General features: G+C 44.1%; 1 protein-coding gene across 3 annotated transcripts; it reads left to right on the top strand.

Moving 5' to 3' along the window:
- Window positions 1–425: 425 nt before the first annotated feature.
- Window positions 426–18,091, top strand: grm6a (glutamate receptor, metabotropic 6a). Of its 3 annotated transcripts, none has more exons than XM_089006758.1 (15): window positions 426–1,171; window positions 4,275–4,801; window positions 7,646–7,862; window positions 8,229–8,364; window positions 8,436–8,590; window positions 9,046–9,186; window positions 9,346–9,552; window positions 9,687–9,826; window positions 10,532–10,654; window positions 11,440–11,704; window positions 14,282–14,517; window positions 14,776–14,937; window positions 15,005–15,154; window positions 15,554–15,694; window positions 15,767–18,091. In XM_089006758.1, the coding sequence occupies exons 2-15, from the start codon at window positions 4,328–4,330 to the stop codon at window positions 15,854–15,856; spliced, it is 2,637 nt and encodes an 878-aa protein (XP_088862884.1). In that variant the 5' UTR covers window positions 426–1,171; window positions 4,275–4,327; the 3' UTR covers window positions 15,857–18,091. The 3 variants fall into 3 exon arrangements, with proteins under 3 accessions (XP_088862884.1, XP_088862876.1, XP_088862868.1); XM_089006750.1 differs by having other exon boundaries at window positions 4,271–4,801; XM_089006742.1 differs by lacking the exon at window positions 426–1,171 and having other exon boundaries at window positions 1,198–4,801.
- The last annotated feature ends 424 nt before the right edge of the window (window positions 18,092–18,515 follow it).

Raw genomic sequence — 18,515 nt, 5'->3', positions numbered from 1 at the left:
GGAGGGGGCAGGGGGGGGGGTTTCGTCGGTTGACCCCCAAGTCACCGTGGTGGAAACACAAAAAAAAAAAATGTATTTGAAATACAGAGTATATTATGAATACATTTTTTAAACAATCTGAAGATGGAGGCGACCAATCAAGAATGAGGAAATATCTTGATTTTTGCAGGTTAAATGAAGAATAATTTTTTGGTCTTATTTCATCTTTTGTCTTCTTTTGCTCCTCATGTCCCTCTCCTGGGGCTGGCCCTTCAAGTCACTTTTTGTAAAGTGGGTGCTTTGAAAGGCGCTTGTAAATTAAATGTATTATTATTATTATTATTATTATTATTATTATTATTATTACTTTAAACACATTTGCTACCATGTGTGTCTGAGCCGTCTGATTAATTTACACTTAATACATGCATAATTTCTTGCCATTTTTTCGTCCGTTTTTATTTATTTATTTTAATATTGAAATAATGCATAGTGTCTTGCCATTTTTGGTCTTTATGTTTATTATTGATTTAATTGATGTATAATTTCTTGCCATTTTTTGGCCAGTTTTGTATTTATTTTAATATTGACTTAATAGATGCATACTTTATTTCCTTTATTTATTTGAATGTGGACATCTTTATAATACTGTGCTATTTTTTCTTTCAAAAAACTCGTGGTGACTTGGGGTGCACCAATAAACGTTTTGTTGGATGTCATCAATTTTATTTCGCCAATTTTATTCTGATGAAATGCACAATAATCAATCAATCAAAAATCATCTGGATCCAATTTTTTTGAAGTAGACTATTTTTTTAATGTAGCTGGATCCAGATGATTGAATTTGGTGCTGGCACTTGCCCCAAATAAAATTGATGACATGGTTTACCACTAGGGGTCAGTGTTTCGCGCCCTCTCACACACACACACACACACGCGCACACACACACACACACACACACACACACACACACACACACACACACACACACACACACACACACACACACACACACACACACACACACACACACACACACACAATTCTGATTGAAGCGTCTGTTTGGAGTTGGAATAACTTCCCCATCCAGCAGGTGAGCTTGACTAGAGCAGTCCTTCAACGGTGGGGCAGCCGGGACGTGAGCCCCTCAGCACCCTCCCGACCCTTTGCCGGGAAGCAGGCACTTGCTGCGTAAGTAAGCTTCTTGATTAACGACACTTAAATGCGTGTGATTATTTATGAGATTGTTATTGTGGTGAAAAACAAATTTCATTTTGAAGTGATCGTTGACGTCGGTATTATAATGTTTCTTTCCTGAGGATCATTTGTGGACAATAATCCTGATTGCGCTCTTTTTGGCAGGTGGGGAGGGGACGGGGGTTCACCTCATAATCAACTTCAAGTGCATATTTTTCATGAGCCCACAGAGTAAAAATTCAGGACATTTTTAACTGGGGGTCTGCTTCTCTGGCTGATGACCCAACCGGGCAGATTTGCCGTTTTTGAGTTATGATGGCGGTGTAGAATGAAATGGGATGTTATCCCCATTGCGCCTGAAGCACTTTTACCCAGTTTTTGCCATGACCCCCTTTCACACAGAGGCAGTGGACCTTTTCACCTAAATGGTACTCGATAGGAAATTCATAAAGAGAGGGAGAAAATGGGAAAAATGTCTTCTGTGCAGCCACTGTGGGAAGCTACATCGTACCCGTTGAAAATGAGATAATACATTTCATTTACAAGCGCCTTTCAAAACTCTCAAGGACACTTTACAGTCATAGGATAAGTTTTTTATGTAATTTAGTGAGGCAAAATATTTCTTAGCGAGATGCGGCGGTGGCTCGAAATTTTATTTTTAACAGGAGTGGATGAAAAAAATGGAGTTGCGGTAGTTGAGATGTGGGATCTTGGCGGCAAGAAGCTGAAGGGGAAGAGCTTAGGGACATGTTTTGCCAACCTATTATGGTGACCAAATGCCTTTTTGGATGGCATTTACAAGTTGGTTTGGAAAACTTCATTTCCAAAGGGAGAGACAATTTTAGCGGGTGCGGCTAGCATCCCACGGTTCGTTGTAGCAAAGGCCTTTCCCAACATTTTTTGGGGTAAAATCTGGTTGTTATCAAGTTGACATTCTCAAGAAATCATATTTACATGATTACATGTGTGTTCTACATAGTATGTAGAAAACACAAGGAATTTGTCTCCGGTAGAACACGATGCTGCACTAGTATCATGAAAAAAATAGACATGACAAATAAGTATGGAAGGATATTCCTCAATGTAAGTGGTACATCTCAGGACCAATTGTGGGACAATGTGCAAAGTGTCAAGTATAACTAATGTGATCAGTGGTAGAAATAAATACAATTATAGTTGTTGCGGAAAATCATCGAATCGTTTTAAAGTGATCAGTCGCTGTATTTGTAGTACAAGTGTGCAATTATGCAGATGTCCTTGAGCGTCTCAAAGTGTCCGGTGCTGGAGATTATTTAGGTCAGTAACAGTGGTTCTAGTGAGTACAAACCTGGAGCTGGAATGACTCTCAAGGGATGGTGTTCCACAAGGTTGTGCAAAATTGCAAAGAGCCACGATACAGTTAGATTTGGGTTACTTTGTAGAGAGTTAAAGGACAACCGACGTCTCCGGGCAAGTTGTGTCCATAATTTGTAAAATCGCTTCAAATGACTTCTACTGAGCGTATTTTAAAAAGATTCCACCGCATATAGCTATATTCGATGTTTAAGAGTCGCGCTGAATATTCCAGAAGTCTTGTTTTTGAGTTGGTGATGAGTCCTCATGTGACGTCACTGAAGGAACGCCCCTGACTGAAAAAAGGACACATTGTAGCAGTCCTTCTGTCACGTCAATGCATTTTGCTGTACTTTGTTTGGTCTGAAAACTTCGTGTAGCACCAAAAAGAGGCAGAAGATGGCGACAAAGCTCAGTGTAAGGAATTAACCTGCCTCTTTTTGGTGCTACATTTCCCGCCTCCAGATATTTCAAAATGGCACGGAATAAATTCATCGATTCCAAACATGTATGCTTTCCTCTTTAGAACTATTTGAATCATATTCATAACTGGGTGAGTAACAAGAAAGCATCTTCTCTGAATCTGAAGCCATTGTTTTGATTCTCCAGCAAGGTAAGACGTCTTGGGGTGACACCACGAACAAGGGGGCGGGACCTTCTAAAACTGGCCACTTCCGGTTTCATTTTTTTTGCAATTTCATCACAGTCTAAGTGATTTTTATTGGTGTTTTGCATTTGACTAAAAATATCATACTGCGTGTTTCGGGTATTTTAGATGCTATAAAACATTTTTCTGATGTCAGTGAGGAAACAAAAAAGTGATGTCGGTTCTCCTTTAAGGGCTAGAGGGAAGAAGCTGTTTAAATGTCTGTTGGCTTTGGTATGCATGGATCGGTCGCGCCTGCCTGTAGGGAGTAGCTGGAAAAGGTGGTGGCCAGAGTGCACAGGGTCCAGTGGGATTTTCCGTGTTTGTTGGAAAAGAAAAGGGGCGAATGAAAAACGATGTGAAATCAGGAGTTAGAAAACTAAACGATACAAGGGGGGAAAACGGTAAAACGAGGTTCGACTTTTCAAATCATGACGTGTGACATGAAGTTATCCCAAATTATGGAAGAATATGTTTTTGCCCTTCATGGTCTCCGTCTCTACTCCCGATGAGGTTGCCGTTGTAGAGTGACAATAAGAACCTCCCAGGGCTCAGAAAAATCCAACTTCTACCTTCCTAGCCACAAAGAATTGACTCTTATGTTATGATTGTCACGGTTTGCGAGGCGGTGATGGTTGTGGATCCCAAATAAGCAGGAAGAAGAGAGCAGCAGGTTGTATTTGACAAATTGTATTAAAATAAAGTCGGCAGGAAGAAAATCTAAAACATCAAAGTCACCCGTACAGAAAAGTACAAAGTATCAAAGAAAAAAAGGAGTAAAAATCTGCCAAGATGAAACAAACCTGAGAGGGTGAAGCAAACACATTCAATGACCCGACACAGAATGGTTGTGCCGGGAGTCCTTTTAACTGCCACTGATTGGAACGACCAACACCTGTGCAGCTGCAGGCGGGGGGCCGAGAGCGCTATTGGTTGGTCACCAACCAGAACGTGACAGTCTGCTACTTATCGGAACGACCAACACCACATCACAGTGGAATGACACTTAAAATAAATGAGCGAGAACAAAATCAAGACCAATGTGCAAAGCGGGTGTGGGGGGTGATTTTCTTTCAAGTCTGGGATTGATCGGCTAACGTATCGAATGGTTGCAGGCAGCGAGCGCACACCGGCGGGATGAAGAGAAATCAAGCGAGGCTCGCGGAATCAGAATGACGCCATCGGTCGTCCTCCTCCTCCTGGATCTGTTGACGTTGGTGTGGGCCTCCCACCATCATTTCCAGCCCCACTCCATCAAGATCCCGGGCGATATCACCCTGGGCGGCCTGTTCCCCATCCACGCCCGCGGACCCCACGGCCTGCCCTGCGGAGAGCTGAAGAAGGAGAAGGGCATCCACCGCATGGAGGCCATGTTGTACGCGCTGGACCGCATCAACGGCGACCCGGCGCTGCTCCCCAATGTCACGCTGGGCGCCCGCATCCTGGACACCTGCTCCCGGGACACCTACGCCCTGGAGCAGTCGCTGACCTTTGTGCAGGCGCTCATCCAGAAGGACACGTCCGACATCCGCTGCTCCGACGGACGGCCGCCACTCATCCGCAGGCCCGAGCGCGTAGTGGCGGTCATCGGCGCATCGGCGAGCTCCGTGTCCATCATGGTGGCCAACATCTTGCGGCTCTTTGAGGTAACCTGTACACACACACACACACACACACACACACACACACACACTGGTGGTGGTGGGGGCGGCTGTCGCAATCAAATGTTAGAATCAATCACCGTATAGGTTAGTCCTTTGATTCTTCGATTGACATCGGTCAACAACAACAAATTGGAATCCGTGATGACTTCATGTGTCGAGATGTTTTTGATGCTAGTAAAAAAAAATACATTTTATTTATTTTTTTTTACTGACAAAAGATGGCACCATGCATGTTTTACTATATGTTAATATTTACAGGGATAACATTTCAGAAAAAAATAATCCACCGATTGGTGAAGCTCACCCTTCATTCATAAATGTTAGGTTAAATCTTCTTCTTCTCCTGGTTCAGTTCTTCATTTGTGTAGTCCAAATATTTTTTTTGATATACAAAAAAAAATATGTATTTATTTATTTATTATTTATTTATTTAATATTTATTAGAGAGGGAAAGGGGGAGAGAGTGAGTGAGAGAGTGTGTGAGAGAGTGTGGGAGTAAAAAGCAAGAGCGGTAGGGAGAGCGTGTCCCAAGCAGATATAGACAACAGGAGTGATGTCACTTTGGAAAGGACCTATCATCTGCTAGATACAATCATGAATATTTATTATTAGACTGAAACATGATAACTTAAGGTTTTAACTGAGCTAAGTACAGTGAGACCTCAACTTACGAACTTAATTGGTTCCCAGACATAGTGTGTAAGGCGAAAAGTGTGTATCTCAAAAAAGAAATTCCCATAGGAAACCATTAAAAAGGGAATAATCCGTTCCCGGGTTTCCATAAAATATAGTTTTTAACTAAATAAGCCTTAAAACTACACACAACATACCTTATTCTATGTATAATAAATGTGCTATTGTATTGTAATGAAAAACATACACTGCATTGTATCATAATGTTACAAAGAGAGGCACATTACATGAGGACTGTAATTAAAGAAATAAACTGTGCTGTAAAATAAAGTTTTTTTTCAACTTCTTTGATTGCCTTCCTGGGCAGAACACGAGCCTGTGGTGGTTTTTGTTTTCGGTCCCATCATAGTAAAATTATCAGCAAAAAGCTCCAAGTAGGCGATCGACGTGTGCATTCAATGAGAGGGGGTGTGCAAAGTAGCGCCGGCTGGAGCGCTGTTCGGTTGTGTGCTTCCGCCGAAGATCACTCCGCCAGCCGTGATGGGTGTGTATTATGAAAATAGTGCTTATTATAAGGTTTAATTTTCATAAATTAGAGGTTCTTAAGACGAAAAGTTTGTAAGATAAGGTGTTTGTAAGTTGAGGTCTCACTGTACATGTATACTAAACTAACATATACAAATAACTAAACTACATACATACAGTAAAGTCTCGTTATATCGATATCGGATATATCGATAGTCCCGGTTATATCGATACTATTTCTATGCACGCACGGAGAAAATTACATGCAAACAGGGTCGGATATATCGATAGTCCCGGTTATATCGATATTTTTTCGGACTCCCTTGAATATCGATATAACGAGACTTTACTGTATATAGACTAACTCACTGATAACAATAAGTAGGAATGACATAACATTGGATGTTTTAGGATGTGTATATAACTAGTTCTAACAATAAATATAGGACTAGATTACATACACCGTTATGGCGGTTGATATGATTGAGGAAAAGTCGGAATCGGAAATGAAAAAAAAACAAAAAAATTTACATGCATCCCGAATCATTTTTTTGTTGTTGTAACTAACAGATAACCCCCCCCCATGAATTAATCATGGTACAATTTCAAACAAAATATTTGTTCATTCTTCTCCATTCTTCAACGCAAAAGATCGTGTGTTGAAACCAAACATTCTGAGCAATTTTAAGATGAACGGTGACTCACTGTAGTTTTCAGTTAATTTAATCGATTAGTTACCGATTAATCTTTTCATTTTATCCAAAACACTAACCCGATGTGATGTAAAATACTGGCCAAGATACTGTATACTGGAACTAACCTTCTGATACGTCCTGGTGATCAGAAGCCTTCATATTCTTTTCTTTAAAAAAGTAAAATAAATACATAAAAAAACAATTCATGAATAAATAAACGGAGAGCAAAAATAAATAAGTAGGTAAATAAGTAAAAAAATAAATGGGTAAATAAGTGATAAATACATCAATATACATAGATAATAAATAAATAAATAAATAAATACATAGATCAAAAAAATAATAAATAGATAATGAATGAATTAATTAATACATAAAAAACAGAGTACACATGCCAGATTAATTTTGACACAATTAGTCTCTGCGTCAATGCTAATTTTAATATTCTTAATAACTGCATTCGTGTAGGTAAAGCAAGCGAGGCAATGGGGGAGGTGGTCCAAACGTGGTGCAGTGAAAGTAGGTGGGGCCAATCAGAATGGACTTGAAAGATGGTCGTAACGGCAAATAATCCGCCAGTGATGATCAGACAAACGTGAACACGCTAATGCTGTCACCGTGGTAACCTTCCGCTCATCTCATTCCGCTGACGAGAAATGTTAATCTGCCAAACCCACACAATGCGTCCTAATGTGATTGTTACTCCGTCGATTGAAGCGTGGCACACATTTGAGCTGTTGCACAACCACCGTAATCCCTTTGACTGCCATTTGTCCTTGTCTTTGTCCCAAGCCCGTCCGTCTATCCATTCACAGGCCGAACGTAAACACGTCTGTCCATTCACATCCTTAATATGGCATTCACGCCCAGAATGTCCACCTGTTTCTTGGTACCTCACCTTCCCCACTCCCCTACAGACGCATCTTTCTTTCCGATCTGTACCGATTGCTGACGCCCTCTGCCGGTCGCTCAGATCCCTCAGGTGAGCTACGCATCGACCGCTCCGGAATTGAGCGACAACAACCGCTACGACTTCTTCTCTCGGGTGGTCCCGCCGGACTCGTACCAGGCGCAGGCCATGCTGGACATCGTCAAAGCTCTGGGCTGGAACTACGTGTCCACCTTGGCCTCCGAGGGAAACTACGGCGAGAGCGGAGTGGACGCTTTTGTGCAGATCTCAAGAGAAGCTGGTCAGATGGCTTTTCTCATTGTGTGGCCACCGGCCACTTTCCACACTCCGTTTGCATCCATAAAATCAGAAAATATCTGTCTTGAATTAAATACAGTAAAGTCTCGTTATATCGATATTCTCGGGAGTCTGAAAAAATATCGACATAACCGGACTATCGATATATCTGATCCTGCGGGCATGTAATTTTCTCCTTGAGTCCATAGAAATAGTATCGTAATAAGCAGTACTATCGATATAACCGATATCGATATAACGAGACTTTACTGTACCTTGATGTACACTTATGATTATGTTATTACAATGTAATAGCCACAATTGTTACTATGACGATGTAATAGCTGCAGCATTGACGCATCTGTCTCAGGCGGCGTGTGTATCGCCCAGTCGGTGAAGATTCCCCGCGAGCCGACAGACGGTGAGTTTGACAAGATCGTCAATCGTTTGATGGAGACCAGCAACGCCAGGGGGATCATCATCTTTGCCAACGAGGATGACATCAAGTAACTGCTCGCTGCACAATCGGTCCCGGTCTCCCCTCCAAACCATAATCTGGTCTCTTCATTTGTGACAGACAGGTCCTGGAGGCGGCCAAGCGTGCCAACTTGACTGGCCACTTCCTGTTTGTGGGCTCTGACAGCTGGGGAGCCAAGAGCTCGCCTGTCATGGAGCTGGAGGACGTCGCAGAGGGGGCCGTCACCATCCTCCCCAAACGAGCGTCTATAGACCGTAAGAACACACAGTCCATGTCTGTGTGTCTGTGACTGTGAGTCTGTTTCCTTGAGTCTATGTCTGTAAATCCGTGTCTGTGCGTCTGACTCTGTGTCTGTGAGTCTGTGTCCTTGAGTCTACCGTGTCTGTGCATCTGAGCCTGTGAGTCTGCATCTGTGAGTCGCCGTCTGTGAGTCTGTGTTTTTGATTCTGTGTCTGTGAGCCTGTGTCTGTGAGTCTGTGTCACACAGTCATAGGTCCGCACTGGCAAGAGTATTTTGTGTGTGTGTGTGTGTGTGTGTGTGTGTGTGTGTGTGTGTGTGTGTGTGTGTGTGTGTGTGTGTGTGTGTGTGTGTGTGTGTGTGTGTGTGTGTGTGTGTGTGTGTGTGTGTGTGTGTGTGTGTGTGTGTGTGTGTGTGTGTGTGTGTGTGTGTGTGTGTGTGTGTGTGTGTGTGTGTGTGTGTGTGTTCCAGGCTTTGACCAGTACTTCATGTCTCGCTCTCTGGAGAACAACCGCCGAAACATTTGGTTCAATGAATTCTGGGAAGACGATTTCCGCTGTAAACTCACTCGACCTGGTGTCGAAGTGGAGCCCGACAAGAAAAAATGCACAGGTGAACTCAACCAAAAAAAAGTTAATGTTAAGTACAAAAAGCGTCCCAGGGCACGGCCCTTAAGATGGGGGTCAACTGGCTTTCCGACATCTACTGATTGGCGTGAATCAGGCACTGGTGGTACCACTCGCAATGCTTTTGTGTCCTCCCCCCTCGCAGGCCAGGAGAGAATCGGTCGGGACTCTCCGTACGAGCAGGAGGGCAAAGTTCAGTTTGTGATTGACGCCGTGTACGCCGTCGCCTACGCCCTGCACAGCATGCAGCAAGAGCTCTGCGGCAACCAATCCGACGGCGGCGTGTGCGGCGCCATGGACCCTGTGGAGGGACGCTCCTTGCTCGGCTACATCCGAGACGTCAATTTCAACGGTCAGATTCCCGCGCCGCACTTGAACGCATCTGTTCGCCCGTCGACATCAAACGCAACAGTCCCTCCGTTCACGCGTGTGGCTCAAAATGGAGTCCAGGATGGTCACATGGGGGTGGGGGTCTTTGTCGAACAGGAAGTGCTGGCACCAGTGTCTTGTTCAACGAGAACGGAGACGCCCCGGGTCGTTATGACATCTTCCAGTTCCAGATGACCAATCGCAGTCACCCTGGCTACCACGTCATTGGCCAGTGGACCAACAACCTGCGTCTCAATGTAAAAGAACCGATCGCTCCCAAACTAGATGTGACGTACCGTGCGCCTCCGTAAGATGTCATTGTGTGTGTGTGTGTGCGTGCGTGCGTGCGTGTGTGTGTGTTTGTGTGTTTGTATGACTACTCTTGTGAGGACCACTAACATTTTATCCCATACGTAGTGAGGACATTTTTGACAAGTGAGGACCTTTTGGCCGGTCCTCACAAGTTTTTCATTCTAAAGGCTTCTACAGGGTCTATATGTGCATCTTGTAAAGTTTCAGGGAGGTGCTCACAAATCCACCCAAAATGATTTTTTGGTGTGTATTTTCATTTCACTGGGATACACATACTTTTTACTCACTGTGTGTCTTTGTGTGTATGTGTGTGTGTGGTTAATGAAGGAGAAAAGTTCATACCACAAAAAGTAAAATGATATTTTAACCAAATTCACTACAGGGGTGAGGACTTTGAATGTTCCCATTCAGAAACCTCACTCCTTCTGTTATTTCAGTTTCAAGTCCACTTTTTATTTCTTTGTTTTTGTCAAGAAATTGAAGTGGGAAATGGGGTGACATTTAGTGTTCAAATGTAACACTAGTTCTTCTCTAAACTTATCAGCAACGGTGGTCCTCACTCCTTATCTGGAGTTGTCCGCACCTCACAAAACCATTGAAACAGGAATGTGTGTGTGTGTTATTTTTATGTGTGTGTGTGTGTGTGTCAGTTGGAGGAGATGCAGTGGTCTGGAGGAGATAAGTCACTTCCGGACTCCATTTGCAGTTTACCGTGTAAACCAGGAGAGAGGAAGAAGATGGTCAAAGGGGTCCCCTGCTGTTGGCACTGTGAGGTAATGCTTTGGGGCGGCGTTGGGGAAAATCATTGCATCTCCAAAATGCTCATCTTCCTGGAGAGCCCAAATTCATCATGCTTGTTCAAGTGATAACTCATTCACTGCCAGAATACGTGCAAAAATGTGTCCAATCCAGTGCCAGGGTTTTTGTCATTTTCCCTCAAATTGCAGGACCCACAGAATATTGAATTTTAGGGCTACATAAACATTCAATGCAGCAAAAGAAACCTTGGACTCTCTTGTTTCATCGGAAAAAAAGTTAATTCCCAAGTTATAAGGGGTTGGAGTTATATGAGCTTGAAATGGGGGCAGCGTTACAAAAGCAAAATTGTGCTTCCTCGTGGCTGACCAGCGCTTCTTCGGCACCTCCCAGCAAGAAAAACCAAAACCCGAACAAATTCGGGTATGGTGCTCCAAGTCATGCTTTTCAATTCCCGAATAAATTTGGGAATTGCAGTGTCGAGAAGTCGAGAAGCTCGATCATCAGTGCGAGGCTCTCAGATGAAGTGGCTCAGGCATCTGATGAGGATGCCTGTTGAAGTCCTCCCTGATGAGGTGTTTGAGGCATGGAGGCCCCAGAGGCGACCCACGACCTGCTGGAGAGACGATGTCTCCCAGCTGGCCCAGAACTCCTCGGGATCTCTCTGGGAAGAGCTGAAGAAGTGGCTGGGGGGAGGGAAGTCTGTGCTTCCTTGTGCAAGCTGTTGCCCGGCCGAAAGTAAAAAAATCGTAAGACAAATCACCTGAAAGGACTTCTGTGTTCCACTCCCAAATGTCTCCAGCTCTGTGACGGCTACCAGTACCAAGTGGACCAGTTCACCTGTGAGACCTGCCCGTCAGACATGCGGCCGGTCCCCAACAGGACCGCCTGTCGTCCGACGCCCATCATCAAACTGGAGTGGAAGTCGCCCTGGGCCCTGGTGCCCGCCTCCCTCTCCATGCTCGGTATCCTGGCCACCTGCACCGTGGTCATCACTTTCGTCCGATTTAACGACACACCCATTGTCAGAGCTTCTGGGCGAGAGCTCAGCTACGTTTTGCTCACAGGTTAGTGATGTGCAGACTATCAAACACGAAATAAAACCAGGTACGAAGTTCCCCTCGAAGCTGCGTTGGCGCATGACATTTCTATCCTCATACCTCCCATTTCCATTGCAGCCTAATCTACAAAGCGGACAGCTCACCAGCAATCGAGGATCAATTTGTTCTACATTAGTTTGAGTTATATGTTGACACACGTTCACTCACACTCAATGCAGACGAAAGGTTTTGTGAAACGTGGGGACCCTTCCCTTCAGGAAGCCCAAATATGGGCATATATTCCCGTCACCTTAAAGGACAACCGACACCATTTTTTTTGTTTCCTAACTGACATCAGAAAAACCTTTTATAGCATCTAAAATACCCAAAACACGCAGTATATTTTTATTCAAATGCAAAACATCAATCAAAATGACTTAGTGTCCAAAATCTGCAAAAAAATTGAGCTGCGAATTGTGCATTTTCACAAAGTCCCGCCCCCAGTTTGTGACGTCAGGCCAAGACGTCTTGCATTGCTGGAGAATCAAAACAATGGCTTCAGATTCGGAGAATATGCTTTCTTGTTACACATCCAGTTATGAATATGATTCAAATAGTTCTGAAGAGGAAAGCATACATGTTTGCAATCGATTAAAGAAGTCCTTCCGTGTCATTTTGAGGCATCTGGACTGCAATGTAGCGTCCCAGAAAAGAGGCAAAAAATGGCGACCAGCTCCTGTGAGGAATGAATCAGCCCATTTCCACAGGCTGATAAATTCCTTCCATGGAGCTTGGACCCCATCTTCTGGCGGCTTTTGGGTGCAAGACGAGATTTTCCGACCAAACAAGTACAGCAAAATACATTGACGTGATGGAAGGACTGCTACAATGTGTCTTTTTTTTGGTCAGGGGCGTTCCTTTAGTGACGTCACGTACGGACTCGTCACCAACTCAAAAACAAGACTTCCTGAATATTCAGCGTGAGTCTTAAAACGTAAAATATAGCTATATGCGGTGGAATCTTATTAAAATATGCTCAGTAAAAGTCATTTGAAGCCATTTTACAAATTATGGACACAACTTGTCCGGAGACGTCGGTTGTCCTTTAAAGTTGCCCGAACTGCCACTAATGAGCTCAAAACTGGTGATTTTCAGAAAATCCCGCCCCCAGTTCGTGAAACAAACAATGGGCTCACGGAGTTCAGATTCGGAGAAGATGCTTTCTTGTTACTCATCCAGTTATGAATGTGATTCAAATAGTTCTGAAGAGGAAAGCATAAATGTTTGCAATCGATTAAAGAAGTCCTCCCGTATCAATTCGAGCCGTCTGCTAGCGATGAAACCAGCGACAATCTGGACTCCGATGTAGCAGCCCAGAAAATGCACAAGATGGCGCACAAGCGGCGTTTCGTCCAGTATATGGAGCCGCTTATAAGAACCGACCTTCGGTTAAAGCCGCCCGTGATTGGTTAAAATCTGTGGTAGAAGACAGAGAGGTGGGTTTTACGCACACACACAAAAGGAGAAGGGTTAGAGACAGCGGCACAATTTGAGCAACACACAAACAGAAGAGATGGTGAGACGAGAGAGAGCTTGACAGCGCTACAGAGTAACAAATGACATGGCGGAAAGTGGATGTTTGTCCGATCGGTTTGTTGCACCAATATGGCGATTGCTCTCTTTCACCACTGGAAGCAATTTTCTACCCATTGTCACAGGCTGAGAGGACGACAGCAGTTATCCAAGCACTGAATCGATAACTCAGGTTAGCTTTCTCGTTCGCCTCCGCTGGGGATCTACTGCTCTGGTCCTTTGGAAATGGCTGGTTTGTCCGCTGGGAATTTGTGTAAACTTACACCTTCTTTATGCGTGTTACCACAAATGGCTGCCACACAGCGATTCACCATCACGTTATTTATGTATTTTTCCTTCTAATTTCGCGATCAACATGGTGTTTTCAGACGAAACAAAGTACCCAAAATACATTGTGTGTCGCCAAAGCTCCGTTGGTAATGGGCTGATTTGTCTGCTAGGAATTTGTGTCAGCGAATATCAAATAGTAGTCTTGGTGCAACACACAACGATTCACCATTGCGTTATTCATGTGTTTTCCTTCTAATTTCGCCATCAACATGGATCAACACAAAGTTTTCAGACCAAAAAAAGTACGTCAAAATGCATTGTGTGTCGCTTTCTCGTCAGGGGCGTTCCGCATGTGACGTCACTTCCGGAATTGACATCAACCCGAAAACAAGACTTCATGAATATTCAGTGTGACTTTTAAAAAGTAAACTATAGCTATATGCGGTGGAATCTTTGTAAAATACGCTCAGTTGAAATCCTTTGAAGTGATTTGACAAATTATGGACGCAACTTGTCGGGGGGTGTTGGTTGTCCTTTAAATGAGGCTCTGTCACATGTTTCAGGGGTGACTTGAAATATTTGTTTGATAAAGACTGGTACAACTGCACGACTTCTATGGGAGATGAAATAAAAACAGCCGAGGCCCATTCAACCCCCCCCCCCCCAAAATATAAATACATTTTCTACTGAATCCGAGCCCCAATGTCTGATTTCACAATAGGACTCCATCTCCTCCCCCAGGGATCTTTTTGATCTACTTAATCACGTTCCTGATGATTGCCGAGCCTGGCGTGGTGGTGTGCGCCTTGCGCCGCCTCTTGCTGGGCTTGGGCATGGCCATTACGTATTCGGCCATGTTGACCAAAACCAATCGCATCTACCGCATCTTCGAAGAAGGCAAGCGTTCTGTGACGCCGCCCAAGTTCATCAGCCCCACCTCCCAGCTGCTCATCACCTTCATTCTGGTTTCGGTCCAGGTGAGATGGCCACTTCCTGTTTCTCCCCCCTCGCCGTCATGAAGTATTTTTAGGTCGCGACCGACCAATTATTAGTATTAGCCCTTTGACTGGTTTGGTAGGACAGGTCAGTCAATTTGTAGGTTGGGTAGTTGGTCACTTGATAAATGGGTTGCCATATATTTTTGGGGGGGAGGGGGGGGGGGTTGATCAATAAAACAATTGAGCGCTAGTTTCGGGGATCCAAGATTTGTTGGTCTGTGTACTCGCGTGCGTTAGGTGTTGGGCGTGTTCGTGTGGTTCGCTGTGGTGCCGCCTCACACCATTGTCGACTACGAGGAGCTGCGGCCCCCCAACCCTGACTTGGCCCGAGGAATTCTCAAGTGCGACATGTCTGACCTGTCCATCATCTGCTGCCTCAGCTACAGTATCGTGCTTATGGTTAGGACGTCAACCCCTTCCCACGGCGCACGAGAGACTGCCTGACCTGCCGCGTTTGTGCCACCAGGTGACGTGCACCGTGTACGCCGTGAAAAGCCGCGGGGTACCGGAGACTTTTAATGAGGCCAAACCCATCGGTTTCGCCATGTACACCACCTGCATCGTCTGGCTGGCCTTCGTGCCCATCTTCTTCGGGACAGCCCAATCCACCGAAAAGGTAAGGACGCGACACCGAACCGCGATTCCGACCACTTTACTGCAATACGTGCCGAGTATGCAAATTGCCAAACGAACGTTCATTTGGCAATTTCCATACTCGGCATGGCAGCCAATCAGAAATCTGTTTCGTGTTTTGGACTATACTGTGACTGTAAAGTGTACTTGAAAGTTTTGAAAGGCGCTTAGAAAGAGGAGTCCACATGGCGTTTAGCGGTTTGCTTGTAGCTTTTGCTTTATTGAATAAAACAAACGTTTGATTTGAAAAGAATATTTTTTTCTTGAAGTTGTCGGCCACCCGGGCCGAGACATTTTGAAAGTTGTACGCCCGACATAAAAGTTGTACGCACCGGGCCTCCGGTCAGGCGTTATTTCAAACACTGCTGTATCCTCCACGCAGATGTTCATCCAGACGGCGACTTTGACCGTGTCCATGACTCTGAGCGCCTCCGTTTCCCTCGGGATGCTCTACCTTCCCAAAGTCTACGTCATCCTCTTCCAGCCTGAGCGGAACATCCAGAAGAGGAAAAGGAGCTTCAAGGTGAGGCGGAGGAGGACGAGATGCCCTCACGGTCTCATCCAGTCCTCACTTCTGATCCTCTTTGTCCGGCAGGGTGTTGTCCAGGCTGCTCAGATGTCTCACAAATCCATCAAGCAGAATCAGAATGGAAAAAGCAAGTTTGAGCCTGACAGAACGCAGTAATTTCCAGGGGACGCCCGACAATTGCGTTCAAGCATTCTTCAACGCTTGCGCGTTTGTAAAAAAGGTAGTAAGGTGTCGATGGTGACAGCTCGAAAATAGCAAATAATATTGCAATGTTATGAGGTTATGCCAAATCCACGTGTTTATAGTAAAAATTCAAACAGTTGAATGACACTTCACAAGTTATTTCATGGACAACGGCATCCTCTAGTGGACGTGTAGTAATATCACACCACACTCGCAGCTGATTGATTCAGAGGTCACACTCACGACTGAAGACCTTGGAGTGACATGCACACTCCGCCACTGCAAATGTTAAATGGCCCAGCAAAACATTAACGTGCCAAACAACGGTTCTCGTTTGCCAGCGGCAATATCAGAATCATCTTTATCTTTATTGCCAAGTATGTAGAACACACAAGGAATTTGTTTCCGGTCGAACACGCTGCACTAGTATCATCAGCAAAAAAATTGCAAAGAGGCACTATACAATTCCATTTGGACTACTGTACAAAGAGTTAATGGCTTGGGGGAAGAAGCTGTTTAAATGTCTGCTGGGTTTGGTGCGCATGGATCGGTAGCGCCTACCTGATGGGAGTAGCTGGAAAAGGTGGTGGGCAGGGTGCGGAGGGTCCAGTATGATTTTCCGCACCCTAGTTTGGGGTCTTGCAGTGTGCAAGTCCGCGAGAGTGTACCAAGTTACATGATGCAAGGAGTAAACTACCGCTTGCAGTTTGCCAAGTGGGTTTTGGCCTGTGCACCATCAAACTGGTGTAAATAAGATCTACACAGATCAGAAAAAGAAGAAATTGCCTTCGAAAAGCTCATCAGGGGAGAACACGAATGCAGTCCCCCACTACCACAAATTTTGCAGTGGAGATGGGGGAGAGGTCGTCGATGAAGCGGCATCCTGATGGTTTGAAACGAAAGTTAGTGGCTAAAAAGGGTTTATTTCATGCCACAGGGGAATCGACTTGCTCATAACCTGAAGCATTATGAAGGGTGGTGGGAGGCTGGAAAGGAAATTATGCATTGCAAATATATAACCAGAATACAGTAAAGTCTCGTTATATCGATATTCAAGGGAGTCCGAAAAAATATCGATATAACCGGGACTATCGATATATCCGACCCTGTTTGCATGTAATTTTCTCCGTGCGTGCATAGAAATAGTATCGATATACCCGGGACTATCGATATATCCGATATCGATATAACGAGACTTTACTGTATTTAGAAAAAAACTTTTTTTCAACCTCTTGGTATAATGCAACCTACATATGAAACAAGAAATGTATATTAATTTATTTATTTTAATTCGCACACATGTAAACAAACAACCCATGCCCTTACATGTTACAGTAATCCCTCGCAATAACACAGTTCATATCTCACTGCTTTGCTGTTTCGTGTTTTTTTTTTTCTTTCTTTTTTTTCTGTGTGTGTTTTTGGGGTATTATTTATTTATTTATTTATTAGAAACGGAATATCGTTTAAAAAAAATCCGATTGGCTATGGTAAGGTACCTCTCCCAACCTCATCGCTCTAAAGCTCAGCATTTTTTTTCTGGGACAAAACATTTTAAGGAAACGTGTGAAGTATTTCTAAAATAATTGTCAGTTATTTGTAAAAAAACAATTCTATACAGGTAACATCCGACTTACGACCAGGTTCCGTTCCAACAAAACGGTCGTTAAGTCAAACGGTCGTAAGTCGAAATGCATTCAAAGTGGCCGACGCGAGGTTTATTCGCGCGGGGAGCTCACCTCGGAAATAAAAGGGCACTGGCGCTGGTTGCCTGGCAACAGCTTCCTTGTTGCTGCAGCAAGTCTGGAGTCGAGTGGAGCGTGAATCACTTAATGAGACGTTGTCTCGCCAAAATGCGCACGGGCGTTCGTCGAGTGACCATCAGTTCACTTGTACATCCCACTTCGTGTTTTGCTCCTCTATTTACGTTCAGATAGTTGTTGCTTGAAGGGCTCTGAAAATCTGGCGCCAAGTTTATTTGTCCGCTCGTCTATGGAGTTTTGCATCCTTTGTTAGCATCAAGCTCGCGCACTATTCTACAGCAACATTGTATGTTTGTTTTTAATTACACAATGCATCATTCTCTTTGTGTATTGTTAAATACATTGTACAATTGTTTTTATTAAAATACAAGCCAAGATTACGGTCTAATACTATGAATAAAACTGAGTTTTAAAGTTCTGTTTTTTTTTTAACACATCATTTTTACTGTTGCCTACAAGTTCCAAAGCGGGGATAGAAATGAATTCATAAAAATTGTACTTATTTAACTATTCGTCAACACGTCTTTGTAAGCTCTCAGTCGTACAGAAGTGTCCTGCCTGTCGAGGGCCGCTTCCTGCCTGTTTTCCTGCTCTCACAGGAGCAACACACCTGATTCAAATGATCAGCTCATCAGCCAGCTCTGAAGCAGCATCAAAATGGTCCTGATGATTTGAATCAGGTGCGTTGCTCCTGGGAGAGCTGAAAAACAGGCAGGACGGCGGCCCTCGAGGACCGACTTTGGATACCCCTGATCTAGTAATTCAACTCAAGTTTATTTACCTGTTTTTATTTATTTATTTGTTTATGTGCCTGTTTAATTGATTAATTAGTGAATTAATTTCGGCCACGATGTAAATATTTGACACTC

This window comes from Hippocampus bargibanti, linkage group LG01, assembly GCF_051943395.1.
Source record: "Hippocampus bargibanti isolate YZ-2025 linkage group LG01, ASM5194339v1, whole genome shotgun sequence".
Taxonomy (NCBI): domain Eukaryota; kingdom Metazoa; phylum Chordata; class Actinopteri; order Syngnathiformes; family Syngnathidae; genus Hippocampus; species Hippocampus bargibanti.
Note: the sequence above shows the minus strand (reverse complement) of the source record. Positions and strands in the feature narration are given on the sequence as shown.

What these genes read in the sequence shown, in the direction of transcription:
- grm6a (XM_089006758.1), top strand. Translation starts at nt 4,328, where the DNA reads ATGACGCCATCGGTCGTCCTCCTCCTCCTGGATCTGTTGACGTTGGTG. An exon ending in CCTGCTGTTGGCACTGTGAG is followed by an intron (nt 10,655 to 11,439) that starts GTAATGCTTTGG and finishes AAATGTCTCCAG; the next exon opens with CTCTGTGACGGCTACCAGTA. An exon ending in TCATTCTGGTTTCGGTCCAG is followed by an intron (nt 14,518 to 14,775) that starts GTGAGATGGCCA and finishes CGCGTGCGTTAG; the next exon opens with GTGTTGGGCGTGTTCGTGTG.